The sequence below is a fragment of the Drosophila navojoa genome, chromosome 2 (assembly GCF_054131105.1).
Source record: "Drosophila navojoa isolate 15081-1374.11 chromosome 2, UAZ_NAV_1.0, whole genome shotgun sequence".
Taxonomy (NCBI): Eukaryota; Metazoa; Arthropoda; class Insecta; order Diptera; family Drosophilidae; genus Drosophila; species Drosophila navojoa.
This window is the reverse complement of record NC_142890.1, coordinates 24,403,024-24,421,072: the sequence shown is the minus strand read 5'-3', so window position 1 is coordinate 24,421,072 and position 18,049 is coordinate 24,403,024. Positions and strand designations below refer to the sequence as shown.

Sequence of the window (18,049 nt, the reverse complement as noted above, 5' to 3'; positions counted from 1 at the left end):
ATACATTGAGATGTGAACTTAAATCTCTATATATCTATATTTATACATACATATCTATATACAAATTTATTTATTATCAAATTATCATTTCTTTAGTCCATATAGTATATTTATATACATATGTAAATGAAATTGCCAAGCCATAAAATCATTTCGATAATAAATGCATTATTGTTTTGCATCTCGTGTTGTTGTTGCTTTTTCTTAACCATAAACCATTTGATAAACCCATTAGAAATTATTAAGACTTTAGAATTAATATGCCGCTCACATACAGCTCACTCTCTGATACCCACACACAATAGGTGCGTAATCTTTAAATCAACTGCGTCTACAAAACGAGAGACCGGGATCCCGAACGTAAACATCATCAATTACACAGCCCTCGAAAGACAACGACAACAACAACAACAACAACAACGATAATAACAACAACAAGCAGCAGAAGCAGGAGCAACAACAAGCCGAGAATCGTAGGTCGCCTTTGTGCGTTGGTTGACAACAGGAACAGCCGAAGGCACAGTCTCTGCTGCAACCACTCAGGTGAAATCAAAATCAAATTCAACGCCAACCAATCGACGCCGTCGCCGTTGCTGCCTCTGCTACCACCGTCTCAGTGCCCACAGTCCTCTGCCCGCTGCGCGGTCACTACGCTGCCGCCTCGTTGCCGTTGTCGTCATTATTTGGACGCGTCGAGACTTGCGACTGTCGCGCTTAATGCGTGTGGATTGGACATGGACGTGAACGTGTAGGATTCGAATTGACATTATAAAAACTGGTTTGGTATTGGCAATATATGTATGTGTATACATACATACATACACTCATATGTATATTGGTGGTTGAGCGTCCTACGCCTGCGCCTGCACCGACGCGTCGCTACGTTCCCGCCTCTGCTGCTGTCTCTATCTCTGCATTCGCCTCCTCGTTGTACCTGCTCACTTGACAGTGAGTCCTGTTGTTGTTATGCCTGTTATTGTTATTGTTTTTGTTGTAGTTACTGTAGTTGATGGTGGTGGTGCCTCTAGGAAATTATCCGTAACTAGCTGCTGCAACCCGGCAGCAAACAAATGGAAAATCGAATAAGCAAGAGAACTACATAAATTGCCTGACTAGAAGATGCCTTAAACTCCGGCTGATATGCTTTATTTAAGAGTTTTGATTTGTTATACGTATCGAGATTTTATAATATTTTAGCTTACACTCATACGCACTTACATACATATGTTATCAGACACATAGATATGTATGGATATATGATATGATATATAAAATCATACATACCAAAACTATCAAAAAATCGGTAATGATTTACCCCGTTAACAGATTTTTTGGAGCGAAATTATAGGAATTCCCTGTAGATCTCACAAGTCAATCTGTGAGATTGAAGCAAGTAGACCAAGCGACAGGGCTACAAAAAACAATATACCCTCAATTACCAGTTTCACTGATTTCATGAGTATAAAAAGCGCGCCAAATGGGAAACACATATGTATGTATGTATATGCTTACACATACATACATACATATTGTATCTCAGTTGCTGCGTTTTCAGTGGTTGACGTCACAGTAGTTTGTCACAATAGATACTCTGTCTCATATTGTATACATAGTTAATATGCAGTAATTGCAACGCAATAGTCAATTGTCCACTAAATATATGAAATTACAGTAATTGGGTATGTTCTCAATTTCTAGTTCATAACAACTTCAATTTAGTTATTAGAATTACGAGGGTAAATAAGAGATAGTTATACAAAAATTAATTCTACTAAAATAGTCATATTTGACTTCAGATTTTGATGATGTTATTATAATATATAGGTATACATCTATATATGATGGCAATATAAAAAGACACGCGAAATACTCTTAAAGCTCAAATTAAAATAATTCTTACTATGCAGAAGAATTTTGTTTACTCTTACACAATAAATATAACTTGAATTTAAAATTTTAAGAATATCTGTGATGATTCTTTCCCTATTAAATATCTTAAATTCAAAATATGTTTTAAGCTTTTAAAGTACAAAATGAGCTCTACTCGCTTGCAATACAGTTGAGTATGTAGGGCGAGCGAAGACTTTGGAATCTAAATAATTATATATATTCAACGAGAGCTTATCTGGTAAATATGGAAATGTCAGCTTAAATAGTATACAAAGTGCAGTGTTTCTACTTCAAACATATATAAAAAACCAATACCCCTTCCAATTTACAGCGCTCTCAATATTTATCTGTCATTTCACATGTGTAGTACTTACAAAAAAAATCCACGGTATATACTTCAGAGATTTATCAAAGTAAATAGTTTCTTTCGATTCGCAACGCTCTCAGTAATATGAGTATACCATTATGACTACATGACAGACTCTTATCCAATTTAGCTATCGTCTATAAGCATTATTAAACACACGACAATTTTCAGTAATACGTACATTGTATATATTTCACACTTTCTTATCAAATTTTGGACACTCGAGTCTTATTTGCCTCTTTATCAGTCACATTGTATTCTGACGATTGTCTTCGTTGCCTATTTTATGTATTTGCTAATGTCACTGATAAATAAATAATAAGCAATTGCTGAGCTTATAATATTTAATACTCATGTTTAAATAGTTTCGGGAAAAAGGGAATTAAAGTGTGCTTGAATTACACTTTGAAAGTTGTTTTAAGTTCAGACCCGAAAACGTTACATAAAGTTTGTAAAAAATAAAATTTAGCACGTGCATATTAACTGGGATAAATGTGTAAAGTTCTCAAATTTCAGCTGCAGCATAAAAAGAAAGAAACAAAATTGTACTTAAGATCTTAAGTTAACGGATCATCAGGAATCGATCATCTGGCGAGGCCTCATTGCACATACATACATATATACATATGCTTGTATGTAGGTATATGTTGCCTCTCCCAATTTGATATTGATGTACGCATATGTAGTCAAATTACGTTGCCTGGAAATGCCATCACTTGGGCAGCTATACGCATATTTATTTACCGTATTGCCAGATCCGATACCCTAACCGTAGACCCATATGTCAGCCGCTGCAGCAGCAATTAACTCAAAATGTCATTAACCAGCGTCGTAGGTGAGAGACGCTCCCACCAGGCACAGACTGACATCTGACAGGCATCAAGCAGACATGGCCACAGTCCCAGGCACAGGCACAGGCACAGATCAACCCAGACAGAGTTCTTCTCGGTTTAGCTTCGCTGGGCTCTGCTCAGCATCAGCATCAACATCAGCATAGTAGAAACGAGTCAAAAACGCCCTCGCTGCCAGCGAATGGCCTGGCCCTCTGTATTATATTCTCCGACGTTCCACCTTGGCATTAAACGCTTGATTAAATTTCACTACAAAATGGGCTGGACAGTACTATGAGCTGTGTGTGCATATCAACATATACAACCCATATACATACATATATATACGTGTACGTGTGAGTGCATATCGGAAAAAGGTCATATCTTGTCTCGACCATATGTTGTTTATATGCAACTCTGCCTAAGGAGATATTCATGTTTTGACTGTCATGGCCAGCGTTAAGACACTTCACATAGATAGTCAGTTAGAAAGCACAGATCATCACATATATACACATGTATACATGCATATACATACTTATATGTTGTTTTTTTTTTTTTTTCCTTATTTTCTACATATCATTTCCCATCCGGCAGCAGCTTATGGGGGAAGCCTAAAAAGTGCGCCAGCAGCGGAACGTGGTGAGAAAATGTTTTGCATTATTTACAATTTAGCTTCTTTTTTTTTTTTGTATTTCACTGCAAACGCTGTCGGCTTTGGCTGTGCATCTGGCCCGGCCTTTGGCTCTGGCTCTGGCTCTGGCTCTGGCTCTGGCTCTGGTTCTGGTTCTGGTTCTGTCTCACTTTAGCAGGACATCCGTCATCCCGTCAGTTGTAGTCCGTTGCGCTTGCTTTGGTTTTTGGTTTTATCGCTTCGCTTCCTGCCGCGTCGCTGAACCTGTTGCTCTCATTAACAAATTGTCAGGTGTGCTAACGTCAGCGTCAACGTCAAAGTCAGCGCTGCCATCGACGCTGCAGTTATTCGTCATGCTTTGCTTAATGAGCACAGAGGATGGCGACGGTGGCGGATAGACGGCTTTACGACCAAGCAGAACATGTTTGCAATTCAACTGTAAAGCCATTTAAACGGAAAGTTTGTCTGCTCTCCCTCTCTCTCTCGGTCACACACTCTCTCCACATCTTGCACTCTTCAGTTAGTTCTATAGTCCCTCCCCAACTCCCTCCCTCTCCCTCTCTTGCTGCCCCACTCACACCGCTTTCTGTTTACCTGCTTGTAAACAAACGTCGCTTTAATCAATTCGTAAAAATTCTCAAACTTCAAGTGATAACAAACAAAGGCGAGACGCAATGAAAGAAGGGCCCAGTCTCAGTCTCTGTCTCAGTCCCAGTCTCAGATTCTGTCTCAAACTCAGTCCTCAAGTCCGATCCCAGTTCCAATAACCAGCATCAGGCATCATCTGACAACGGGCTGTTTATTTTCTCACAAAGGCGGTAAAACAAATACAATTTGACTTTGGGAATCGATTTTGAAAACCTAATCAAATTGAGCATCCGCAGCAGCAGCAGCAGCCGCAGCTTCAGAAACAGCAGCACTCTCTCTAATTATACCCTTTCAAAGTGGACAAAACGAATGTTAGATCAATTTTGCTCGCTTAGCATTATTTGCTGAAAGTTTTACTTTACTTCAAGTGGAAAAAAAATAGTATCTAAAGTTGCTTATATTGTTATTGCATGTTAATCATCAGTTATAGGTATACGGGTCCCATATTATGGGTGAAACAATTTTTATATAACAAAAGGAAAATAGTAAATAGGAAAGAATATCAAGTTAACTTAAATGAATAAGGACTCCGATATTTTGCTTAGATCTCGATGGAATAGAGCACATAAGAGATAGACTAAAGAATGAAATACATGAAATACAAGAAAGAGACAGAGAGATATAGAGTGTAACAAGGAAAGAAAGAGTTGGGGAGATACTGATTACGAGAGTAAAAAGGGAAGGGAGTGAGAGAGAGGTAATGAGAAAGTGATCACGAGAATAAAAGAGAAGGAGAGAAAATGTGAGTAAAAAAGTATGAGAGAGAGAGAGAGAGCATACAGCAATCGCCTTATTGCAAAAGTTTTCCATATCGCCCCACCCAGAAGTCAGTTTTGGATCTCCGACAGCGTATCGATGCTTGAGAGTGCGCCGACTCCAGCATCTTTAGCGTTGTGAAATATCCAAATTGAGCGCAAGCAAATGCCGCCTCATTGCTATGTAGGGGTTGGATCTTTTGGCTCCGTAAATAGCTGAAGCGAGGCAGCCAAGTGTGGCATTTTATGCAACACACGCCAAAATGTGAAGCCGTCTTTGGGCTGCAGCCATTTGGCCTGGCCCCAATGGATCACAGTGCAGACAGACAGACGGACAGACCGACAGAGAGACGGAGCTCATCATTTGCATGGACTGCCAGACTGCTGTTGTTGTTGTTGCTGTTGTTGCTGCTGTTGTTTATGCAAACGCATGGGGCATGTCTCCCGCGACTCTAATGACTTCAATGCCTGCTGCGACTGCAACTGCGTCCGCCTGTCAGCTTTTCCAAGGCACACAATGAAAATCATTTTCCAGTTCCCCCCACCGACTGAGTTGTTTTTTATTGTATTTTCAAATTCTTTATATATGTTCATACATTACATGCAACCTCTGCCCTACGCCTCGATCCCCGATCGCCGAGCCCCAGGCCCCCAACTCCAAACTCCAAGCCCCAATGCCCCTGTGTCCCTGATGCTATTTCTGACGCATTTCTTTGCCACTGCCACTGCCACGTTCAACATAATGAAAATCCATATGATGTCGATGACTTTTTTGTTTTTCTATGGCTCCGACAACGTCACAGGGCTTCGATGAGTCTCTCGCTTAAAAAACACCATCGCTCACACACATCGGCATATTCAAATGTGCATGTGCCGCACGCTCTTGATGTTGTTGTTTCTCTGCTCTCTAATCTCCAAATGTCGTTGAACTTTTTCCTTTATGATTACTTTTGCTGTTGTTGTCGCTGTTGTTGTTGTTGTTTTTATTGTTGTAGGCATTGCGCACAACTTTATTATTATTGTTATTATTCCGGAGCACTTTCCGCATATTGTTGTTGCTTCTGCTTCTGCCGCTGTCTCTGCCTCTGCCTCTGCCGCTGTCACTGCCTCTGCCTCTGCCTATTTGCAGATTCTACTCATATTATCTGCCTACCCCACCTCCCTCAGCTCTTGTCTCGTATTTTATGTCATAGTAGAAAAACAACCACAACAACAACTGATGACAACGATAACAGCAACAACAACAACAACAAGAGCTGCACACGTGCATTCTGCTGTTGCCGCTGTTGCCGCTGCTGCTGCTGCGTCTCTGCAATTATTTCCAATTTAGCAATACAACACTGGCTCCAGCAAATACCTCAGCCTGCCCCGCCACAGCGTCAGCTCCCGGGCAACTGCTGCTCCTATTGTCTTTTCTGTGGCAGTTCATTGGCCGCCAGTTGATGGAGCTCCAGCTGCAGCCAGCATCACGGCTGGGGTCAGGCTTGCTTCATGCAATTACTTCATGTACATGGGCTACAATAACACGGACGCGATGAGTAGTGGAAAGTCGAGAGTTGGGCATCAGGCAACGGGCATCGGGCATCGGGCACTGGACGAACTGTACGTAAACTGGTTGCAGTTGCAGGATGCTGTACTGGACTGGAGTGGAGTAGACGCTGCATAAAACTCTACTATCTATCTATCTATGGCTGGGTCTAGGCAAGGCGAGGCTAGGCTAGGCTAGGCTAGGCTTGGCTTGGCTTGGCTTGCCTTCCATTGCCTTTCCATTGGGAAAACCAGTTATGGGGCAAGGCTTGTTGCACGCCTGCTTGCCACAGCGTTGTCAGCGGCAATGATCATGCCAGGAGCAGCAACAACAGCCAGCCAGCCTAGACCTGTTGCTGATTGTTGTTGCTGTTGCTGTTGCTGTTGTTGTTGCTGTTGCTGTTGTTGTCGTTCTGGCTTGTTGAGGCAGCAACTTAAAGGCTATTGACTTTGTTTTTCTATTGCCAGTCTTTGGGCACACAGCACTTCCTCCTCCAGCTGGATATTGCTGTTTGCGTTAGTTCATTGAACCGCGTCACATTCTAATGTCCAGCAAACGTGTTTGGCAGCTTGCAGCAGTGGGAGTGCAGTGCCTTCGTAACATCAGCATAGACAAAAGTAACAACAACAACAACATCAAGAACCAAGCTAATCAACATCAGCAGCAACGTAAAGACTTTTCTAAGTAACTTGATATTTAAATGTATTTCATATTCAAAAATAAAATTAATTGTGACATTAGAACTTTCTCTATTTTGGCAATTTCTGTTCATATATGGCTAGCAATGACATCCACGCCTCTTCAGTTTAAGCAAGCTTCATATATAGCAAAGTAATTAAGTCAGAACTATTACAGGAGATCTGTCTATCTTTGGCAGACTAAATCATCTAGTTTCCAAATGGGTTTATATAGAATATAACATATATAAATATATACATATATGTGTTAATGTATACAGCCCATATATTCTTTTAATAAGTTTTGTAATCTACTTGTAGTTTTTCATTTGACATAGCAATATGCAAATATACCAGTTATATATATTTATAAATAATTTAAGACAAGAAAACAACAAAACAAGTTTTTACCTATTACAAATCCTATTCGATAGTAAGCCGATCAGGCGTAATCCAACACACACAGAGCCGTGGAACCTGCTTGCTTAGTTCCAAACAGATAAGTGTACGTAATTTTGGGCGTGGCTGTTGATAGGGATTGACAACTCATAGATTTGAATATGTTCGACTCGAATGGAACGTGAGGGTTGCGTGTGACGACCTTGCCAGACACACCTCCCGATTAGGAAATAATAATAATTTACTTCTTTATCAAAACTAATTTCAATTGAAATCTTATCAGTATTTGCCAACATAATAACATAGTTTTGAATAATGCAACTAATGAGACTTTATTTGATTTGACTGATAAAAGCCAAATTCATTCAATCAAGTTGAAAGTACGGCAAACGTTTGAAATTTTCACAATTGCCAAGAGCATTTGCTCCAATGTGCGCACAATGTGGGGGGCAAGGGGAGATCGGGTGCACCCGTGGTCAATGAGCACTCTTGGCCTGTCCATCAGCGAATGGTCAGGCTCTGCTCATATCGCGATGAGCTTCGTCTCTGTCTCCGCTTCCGTCTGTCTCTCCGTCAGCAGCTCCGGCTTCGGCTAATCAGTCAGCAAGGCACTCAGCGAAGCGTGAAACGCAACTGCTGATATCTAGACACATTCAATTAATAAAATCAACAGCAACAACTGTGCCCACATCCATGGCCCTTCAATACTGGTGCCTGCCCTGTCAGTGGTCAGGACAACGGGACATTGGGACAGGCGACATATAGGGCAAGCATTTCTATATTTTGTTCAGCCAGTCAACGCCTGGCCATGCACCAGTACAAGCCAGCGATTGATGGCGTGGAGCTCTGGTCGCGTCGAGTTTTGCTGGCGCTTTACCAAGCGGCTCGCGGCCTGTCGCTGCTCTCCAGCTCGCTGGGTGTGGAGCGGGAGCAACTGCAGCTGAGGCCGCCGCGACAACAGTGCAACCGACTGTTGATCATACTCTGGCGCGCCATCTTGGTTAGCATCTACTGGAACATGATTCCGGGAATCTTCAACTCAGTGAAAATTATAAAGACCTATGCAGCTCTCATTGTCCTGCTGCAGTCCAGCTCTGTGAGCCTCTTTGCCGTCGGCTCGTTCATAATGCAGGTGCGTGCCGAGTCCAGATTTACGGCCGTATTGAATCATTATATATCACTCTATGGACGCATCTGTGTCCTCACCGGAGCCGAACATCTCTTTACGCTCAAGTTCCCCATTTTCTATGCCCTGAAGCTGATTCTGACGCTCTGCGGCTGTCTCTACGAGCTGCCACAGCTGCTACCACTGCGATATATTCTGCACATGGATGTGGGTCACGTGATCGGAGGCCTAATTGCGATTTATTTGTGGCTAGGAACTATTTTTCTGCTGGATGCGTGCTTCCTTGGCTTCTTCGTATCCGGCGTACTCTATGAGCACATGGGCTCACATATTGCGATCATGCTGCAGCAGATGCGTTCCATTGATATGGACGATCAGGTACAGTCATCCGATGATGAATCCGAACCGAATCTCAATACATATGAGAATGTGAGTCCGATGCCGTGGCGGCTGAGTCACTATAGACGTATGTGCTTACTGTGTGATCGAGCCGACGAACTGGACGCCTGTGGCATAATCTATAGTGAACTTTATAGAGTAACTCTCTCGTTTCGCGACATTTTCCAGTGGCAAATCCTATTTTACATATACTACAATCTGATTGTTTTGCTAATAATGCTTTACGAGTATATAGTTAACTATTTGGAGGGCACCCAGGGTGAAATGGTGCCCGTGGTAATGACCTGCATTAAGATGGCCAACATTGTGCTGTTGATCATGTGCGCGGATTACATGATCAAAAAATCGACGATGCCACAGATATTGCCCTTGGACATCGTGTGCACCGACATGGATCAGCGGTGGGACAAAAGCGTAAGTCGAAATCTTACAAAAAAAAAAAACCACATAAAAAGAATTTTCTTTATGAATTTTCCATAATAGGTGGAATCGTTTTTAAATCAGCTGCGAGCACAACAACTGGAAGTAAAAGTCGTGGGCATCCTTCAGCTTGATAACAGATTCATACCAACAATATTATCGGCCATTGTAACATATCTTTTTATATTAATACAATTTGCTTTCACGGGCGGCTTTGATGTAGCTGAAGAGATCGCCAGATTGAACATAACAATTTGAGAACCAAAAATATACATATGTATATGAATCATTTACAATATTTTATATTATTTAAAAATAATATTGTATATAAAATTTTTGTGAAAACATTTCACATAGAAATGCGATAATCTACGATCTAAAATAAATAAATGGATCGAGGGAGAGGCGGAGACATAGAAAGCGAGAGAGAGTATATTAGAGAACACAAATTTGATTGACTGAAGAAGCATCTTTTATAGGAAATAAATAATTAGAAGTTAATAAGCTAACATTCTTATAGAGCATACCTTCTCTTAGATTGATTCTCCTATATTTATGACATCTCCTCCTCCATTCCCTATATTCTTTGATATTCTTACAAAGCTATAAATGATACCCCTTTTCAAATACATTTGCAATGGGTATAAAGCATGAAACAGCTGTGAAAAAAATCAACCCCCAATCGCTTAGCAATAAAATATTATTAATTGTTCATTGTCATTGAATAATGATATAATTTTTGAACGAAATTTATGGATCGGAGAAAGGGTTTATTTAATATTTGTAACTCATGTTCAGCGAGGCCAGATGGCTCCAAGTTACATTCGCTCTTGGTTTTGGGCTGTGGTTTTATTAGATCTTTTGCGGTTAGTTCACGCATGTGTTTGTAGGTCTTGTGCCTCTTTCACTGAACTTTTTTTTCCAAATTTATGTTGGCCATATTATCGTTCATTATATTGTGCTCCATTATACGTACCAGCTGATACAATTCGGAGATGGGTGGTGCTGAGAAGTTGGTGCTCGTTAGGTAGGCAGCAGCATAACAATGACCCGACGAACGAATTCGGAGCTAACACGGTGTAATTATCATAGCTATGTCTGGCCCCTCAGTTCCTGTTCCGCCCACCACGCCCGCCCCAATTATCAACATCGTCATCTACAAAAGCGTCTTTGTCTTTGATTATTTTTGGGCGCCAGCCGAGCGTAACGCGCTTGTCACGCCTATTATACAGCTATACGCTTTTCAAGTACATATATGTATGTGTTGTATATATATATATACATATATGTATATATGTATCTCAGCTGAACCTGAACTCAGCACCGTTTTTGACCCGTGTGCGTTCAGTGTGTGATTCGCTTCGCAAAATACTCATGCACTGAACAAAGCAAAAAAAAAAACAGAGAAAGCAAAACGAAACCAGCAAAATACTATAGAGTAATATGCATGCATAGCAAGTCGAAAGTGCAATACCCTCTAATACACAATGCAATATTTTCAGCTGTTCAAAAGAGCGCATCATAAGAGCAATAATATATATTTAGTTGGAATATAGATCTTGAAAATTTCTCTTGTTGAGCTAACTATATCACACTTAGTTCTATTATGCCTCTGTGAGAGTATCGACATACATAGATCTCTAGATTTATATAGATATTGATATATGTCTTGGCATACTGGGGCTACACTTCTACTTCTGAACTGCTTATTCAAATCGAATCGTTACCAATCCCATAGACGACTGATTATACCTTGTCTATGTCTGCAGGAAAATAAGCAACTAAAACTCGCCTACATTGCAACTGAATTAATTTGTTATTTTGTTAATTTTTTTTTTTTTTTTTTTTTTGTGGTCGGCTGCACACGCTGGCGAACATCGTTGGCAACAGAGCTCCCAATTCTTCCTGACAGGGCGCATTCAAATTTGTTTTTGCCCATTTGGAGCTGCTGGCCAAAAGGCCAAGCAAGCCATGCATATTTCCGGCCAGTCGCCCATTCCCGTCCAGTCCAGCCGCCCCATTAGCCAGCTTCGATTTCCTGCCTCAACCGGGCATTCCAAGTATTTGCCATGTACTTAATTAGCTCAACTCCCCGTCGGTTGGCTCTCTTTCAAACCAAATGCTACACCCTGTGCCCTATGGCGCGTGTGTGTGTGTGTGTGTGTGTGTGTGTGTGTGTGTGTGTGTGTGTGTGTGTGTGTGTGTGTGTGTGTGTGTGTGTGTGTGTGTGTGTGTGTGTGTGTGTGTGTGTGTGTGCGGCCAGGGGGTTAGCGATTTAGCTTATGATGAAACAGCTCGAGGAGTCCAAGAGTAACTACTGCTGCATTGTTGTTCGCATGCCGGCGCTGCAGTTGAAAGATGCCGCACACTCCAAATGGCCCCCATGCTAAGGGTACACACAGCTCCCATGTTCCACGTACAGCGGCTGCAGTGCCGTTGTGTGTGTGTGTGTGGTTTGGTGTGGCGGCTGCGGTTATATATTTACAGGCATGCGTAAGAATCGTGTGTAACTAGCGGCACATTCTGAGCTAATTAAATCCACATTCTATGCAATTGCTGGCCCCACACTTGCTTATCAGCTGAAACGAAAGCCGCACGATGAACATTTTGACCTCTGGACGTGGTCTTCCCGTCTACAAGTTACAATCCAATCCTATCCAATCTGACTTGACGACAACCGAATTCCCAAAAGAGAAGGAAAGAACTGCCACCAAGGTGGCATATTTATTATGATAACTCTAAATTTGGAATATGAACACTATCAATCAGAATCAGGTAATAATAACGAGCAATTAGATTAGGAAGTCGCTATAAATTGTACATAATTTGTAGACAACTACTCGATAGCAAAGACAATGGCAATTAGAGTACAAAGCCGCTATAAATAATAGATAATTTATAGGCAAGTACCTGGTCGAATATAGGAGAGACGATTGCGTCCAACGCTAAAATTAATACGCTTCATTATGATTGAGAAACAACTTTCACTGGCGAATGACTAGAAACAAAATAGAAACAGACAATCGTGATCAGAGCAAGTGTTGATCGGTTATTGAGATCGTGTGCTCGTAACGTGACACAGGCAAACAACTTCATTTGTCATCCCAAACATATACAGAACAGACAGGCACACACACACACAGACACACACACACACATTATCTGCTCATGCTCGAATTCTCAGTTTTTGGAACGTGACTGCGAGACAAGCAGTCGATAAACAAACGTGCCGGAATATTGTTTGAACTTAATATAGAGCAAGAACATACAGTAGTCGACTGAATACTATAGACGACTGAATACTATAAACGACTGTATACGTACAGACTGAGGCATACGTAACACAAATCGAATTTCAACAACATCTTATTAAAATAATAACAAATTCCCTCCATATGTTTGTTGCGGCATTTGCAAAGTGCATGCTAAATCAAGTGGGCTAGGTATATAAATAAAGAGAAAGAAAGAGAGACAGAGAGACAGAGAGAGAGAGAGAAACTTGCTATGAATATATTAAAAACAAAAACAATATAACAACACACCCCCTTCCAGCCTTCTTGCGTCAACAAGCCAACAACAGCAAATGCCAATACGTTGGCCTAAATAAACAAGGCGTTAACAAATAGGCAAGCGAGCAAGCGTTACGATCTTCGACGAATCTTTGCTGACCTGCAAAGGAAATAGGCCAGCAAGTACATTATCTACAATGTATCTATGTAGATTGTATAATTGTTTTCGATTGTGGCTACCGGAACAAATAGCTTTCCAAGCACGTAGTAGATCTATCAGTACAAAATATTTGATTACTTACGATTTTGGTTAAGATAAAATAATAGATATAGAGAAATCTTAGGTAAGCGCTTTGATGACGTAAGTCTATGTTATTTTAGACGATTGATTCTAAGAGCTATGTTACTTATCGACATTGAAGAAAATATCATGTGAGCTTCCTAATACTTTCCAAGACTTGCATAAATACATACATACTCATTTGAGTAAACTTCCACAGAACATAATATATTTTGTCAGATTTTACAAATGACAAATTGATTAACGGCCTAACACATACTTGTACATGTGTTTATATCGGAACAATAAAAGTGAGTGTGTCAGAAAGGTATTCGATGAAGAGTTTCTTTTGGTATATGTATGCCTTTGGTTGCAGTTGCATGAATCACACACCATCATGGTAGAGTATTCGCCAGATATACCAAATCGATATCAGAATGGGTTTGGGGGAGAACTGAAAACATAGAGAGAGAGAGAGAGAGAGAAACAGATTGCGATTGCCTAAGGCTACTGCGCAGAAGTTGGGGCCGGGCTGGGCACGCACACTCAACGCAGACGTTTTGTTATTTGTGTGTTCGATGAACCGAAATTATTGCTGACCCACTTTCCAACAAATTAACGCACTATATGGCAAATGGAATCCACAAAAAAGCGCACAGATCGCCGATAGAAAGAGAACAACAAGTTCCAGAGAGAGCGCATCTGTATCTGTGTGTGTGTGTGGGAGAGCGAGGAGCCAATTGAGGACGGCGTCGCTGTCGACTTTGCGATCGTAAAGAAAAATAATAATAAATTTGCTGTTGCTTGTGTGTGTGTGTGTGTGTGTGTGTGTGTGTGTGTGCTGGCTGCTTGTAATTTACGCAACACTCACTCGTTTGCCGATTTTTGCTTTGCTACTTGTTTTGCGGGCAGCGGCCGCAGCACGAGATCAACAACCATCTGCAGCAGAAGCAGCAGCAGAAGCAGCAGCAGCAGCAGCGCTCTTTGCACAATAGCTTCAAAATCTGAAATCAAAACCTGTTCCAAACTTGGCAAGCTTGCCACACGTCTCGGCCAAATCAAAAAGCTGGCTCAAGCCAAGCTTTGACGTCAGCAGCGTTGCGATGCTGCTGTCGCTCTCGCCGCTGCTGCTGCTGTTGTTGTTAATCGTTGTGACTGTACTTTTTTTGTTGTTTGCATTGAAAACTTGTTTGTTGTTGTTGTTGTTGTTGTTGTTGCTGTTGCTGTAGCTGTAGAACTTCAGTTCAGCTTGAGCTTTCCTTGGGTGTTGATTGAAATCGATCTGTGCAGATCTAAAGCAGTCCACGAAAGGGAGACTTAGCGGTTAAGTTCTGAAGCTTTGACCTTGTAGTCTCAATCTTATCAGATACAAGTGCATTATTTGCACGTATGTATGTATGTATGTAATGCATATATATATATATATGTATATATATATATATGTGTGTGTGTATTTAGATACACATATAATTTAGTGAGGCTTAAAGTGAGGCCTGTCCATGTAATTAATAGTGCTGGGCCTGACGGCAGGCTGTGCCACGCCCCGTGCTTGTCGTTTTTGGAACGAGCGCTTAAATGACGCTTTCCTGTGTATTTAAGGTGTCTAAACTTGACTACCGTGCGGAGTGAGTGCTTGGGCCTGGACTAGCAACAACACAAAAGAACACACCTCAGCACAACACAGCAGAAAGCAACGCAAACGCTCGCAGCGTCCGTAACCTTGCCCAAGACTCACTCAGCAGCCAGTAGCCAGCATCCCATGGCCCCCAACCCGTCCGCTGCTGCTGCTGATGTTGCTGTTGCTGTTGCTGTCGATGACCATTATTTTAGCCAGCCCAGACACAATCTCAAGCTATGAGTCGACTGAGGACTCTGACTGCTGGCTACTGTTGTGCTTTTTGTTTTTGCTGTACCCGAGCTGGCAGACGCAGCAGCAGTGGCAGAAGAAAACGCAACTCGGAGCATGACAAACAGTTGCAGGCAAAGCAAATAATTAGTATACATCGATTATCTTGCGCCCGGGCTCAAATGTGTCTGTCCATATGTGTATGTTTATATATGTACCTGGTCCGTTGGCTACTGTGCTGCCGATGCTGGCTTCAAACTGGTCCAACTCCAGATGTTGGCACAGAGCACACGCGCTGCTTCCTCTCGATGATGTTGCCGCTGTCGCAGTCTCAGTTGCTGCCGCTGCCGCTGTCGCTGCCGTTGCCGTTGCCGTTGCAGCGCCTACGCGAGCGCGCGCCCATGCAGCCCACAAAACGAGTTCCCCCGAAGCCAGTCGAGCATTCTGAATTCTGCAATCGCCATATGCGCAGCCATAAAATGCCGCGCCAGAACTGTACACAGCGTCAGGCACATCCAAGTTCCATGGAGCACAAACAACGCTGATGACGATGACGGCGACGTGTGCTCAGCTCGTGCCAATTCTTTGACTTTAAATACGCGTTTGTGTTTGAGTTTGAGCTTGGGTTTGGGTTGAGGTTTGCGATTTCAGCTTTGGCAGTTGGCACTTCGCAGTTGGCAGTTGCATGTAAATGGCTATGCATGTATGTACAATTGTGCATACATACTTATGCACAAGCATTCATTTGCAATTGCACAAACGCCTTAGAAGGCCATCAGGCTGCAAAAGGAAAAATCCATTTGCATTTAATCAACATTGTTTTTCATTACGTCCATAAACCCAATCGGGCCAAGTATCCAATTTCAAGACTAAGTTTGTATATTCATGTACATGCACAGGCGCATGTGCAAACAATTCTAGTTGTGATTGGCTTAAGCGTAATTAGTATATGACTGACAGCTGGAAATCTAAAATAGTAACTAGTTACAGACTAAGTAAGTGCACTGGATGCAAATGGAACTGGCCCACACGAGTTGAATATTGCTATAAATATGCCATTCAACATTTACATTTTACTATATTTTTAAATGTTTATTCGAAATACATATTTATTCGATTATAATATGGATTCAATGAATATACCGAAACAGAGACAATTCTTTGTATGGGAACGTCGTAGATATTCCGTTACTATATTCTTGATGAAACTATTCAAGACTGAATCAAACCTATCCAATTTAGTCGTCTAATTATAATCCATTATATGCTCTCTTATGTAAAATATGCAATTATGGAAGATTTAACTCTTTGCATGTCTTCTCTATAACTCTGTCACATATATTTATAATCGTAAGAGTTCTTCGATTATCATTTTGCGTGCAATTATATGTTATATATTATTTAAATTATATATTTCTCTGTATATAGGTTTGATTGCTCTTCTTCAATCAGACCAGAATTTTTTCGTAAATAAAATTTTGAATCTGAATCATTTTTGGCATAGAATGAATATTCAAATGGAATTACACTAAGTCGAAAGTAAATTACGAATACAACATAACTCTATGATAAATATATTATACATTGCTTGATAATTTATTTCCCCCATTTTGTTGGCTAATTGACATTAGTTAAATACGGGAACAAATGGTGTCGTAATTAATGATAAATGCTCTTACATGTCAATTTGTACTAATTGAGGCAACGTAATTTGGTAGCTAATGTGCTGATATTTGGCTTCGGGGAAATGTTACATTAAAGTCATTTTATTTGAGCAATAAGATGTTTCATGTGCAAAACTTGTTAGCCCTTACAATTTTTTTTTTTGCTGCTGCTGATGGCTAATGAGTTATCAACGGATGTTGCCCGCTTCGTAGCCTGCAGCCTCTAAAGGCAACACATTTCTATCTCTCTTTCCTTCTTTCACTTTTGTACAGGGTTGCCTCTCTCTTTCTCTCGCTCAATCTGTTGCCGGCTGCCGACTGGCGGCTACTGTCTAGCGGCTACTGTTGCTACATGCATACACATACATACACACACACATACATACATGCATACACGGAGAATACATAATCTTGATTGACTTACGGCTTTCAGTTCGTAATGATGATATTTTCATCATCCGTTTGTTTTATCAGAATATTCTTAACGCTGTTCTTGTTCAAGTAGCTGTACATTTGGCCATATCCAAGTACTTGGGAGTTACCAACAGCGGAGCTACCTGCACTTGAGCTACAACTTCAACATGGGCCCGTGTGCTTTTGTCTAGTGAAATGTTGAAAGCATCATTAATTTTTTTTTATTTTTTTTTTTTTGGTTTTTATAGTATCTTTCGCCTCTTAGCCCAAACTTTAATATACATACACTTACAGGCAGCGTGTGTGTGTATGATAATTGCAGGCGGAAAGCAAAGACAGAGATGGAGAGAAAGAGGGAGAGAGCACCAAATACTACACGAGTAGCAGAGCTGGATGACCCATAATTACCGCACACCGGTCCCAGTCACAGTCCCAGTCGCGGCCAACAGAACAATCATGGGAAAAATGACTGTAACTCTCTGTCCGTGTTCTGTTTGTTGCCTTAAAAAAGCACAATAATTTGAGCAATAGCAACGGCAAAGGCAATGGCAATGGCAATGGCAATGGAAATGCTTCGTTTTATGATTATCTTGCCGTTTACACGGCACGCATAAACACAAAAAGCACGCAGCTGGAGCAGCACCAGGTCGCAACGGGCCTCCA

The 18,049-nt window shown here is 41.3% G+C and overlaps 1 protein-coding gene and 1 long non-coding RNA gene across 2 annotated transcripts; both read left to right on the top strand.

Annotated features, from left to right (window-relative positions):
- Window positions 1-8,181: 8,181 nt before the first annotated feature.
- Window positions 8,182-9,931, top strand: Gr93a (Gustatory receptor 93a). The gene is made up of 2 exons (XM_018112616.3): window positions 8,182-9,667; window positions 9,737-9,931. Exons 1-2 carry the CDS (start codon window positions 8,537-8,539, stop codon window positions 9,929-9,931), a joined length of 1,326 nt encoding a protein of 441 aa, XP_017968105.1. The 5' UTR covers window positions 8,182-8,536.
- A 4,734-nt stretch (window positions 9,932-14,665) lies between these two features.
- LOC149092266 (uncharacterized) lies at window positions 14,666-15,399 on the top strand. Its single transcript, XR_016197666.1, has 2 exons — window positions 14,666-14,865; window positions 15,062-15,399. It is a non-coding gene; the product is annotated as an uncharacterized LOC149092266 (long non-coding RNA).
- The last annotated feature ends 2,650 nt before the right edge of the window (window positions 15,400-18,049 follow it).

What these genes read in the sequence shown, in the direction of transcription:
- Gr93a (XM_018112616.3), top strand. Translation starts at nt 8,537, where the DNA reads ATGCACCAGTACAAGCCAGCGATTGATGGCGTGGAGCTCTGGTCGCGT. An exon ending in ATCAGCGGTGGGACAAAAGC is followed by an intron (nt 9,668 to 9,736) that starts GTAAGTCGAAAT and finishes TTTCCATAATAG; the next exon opens with GTGGAATCGTTTTTAAATCA.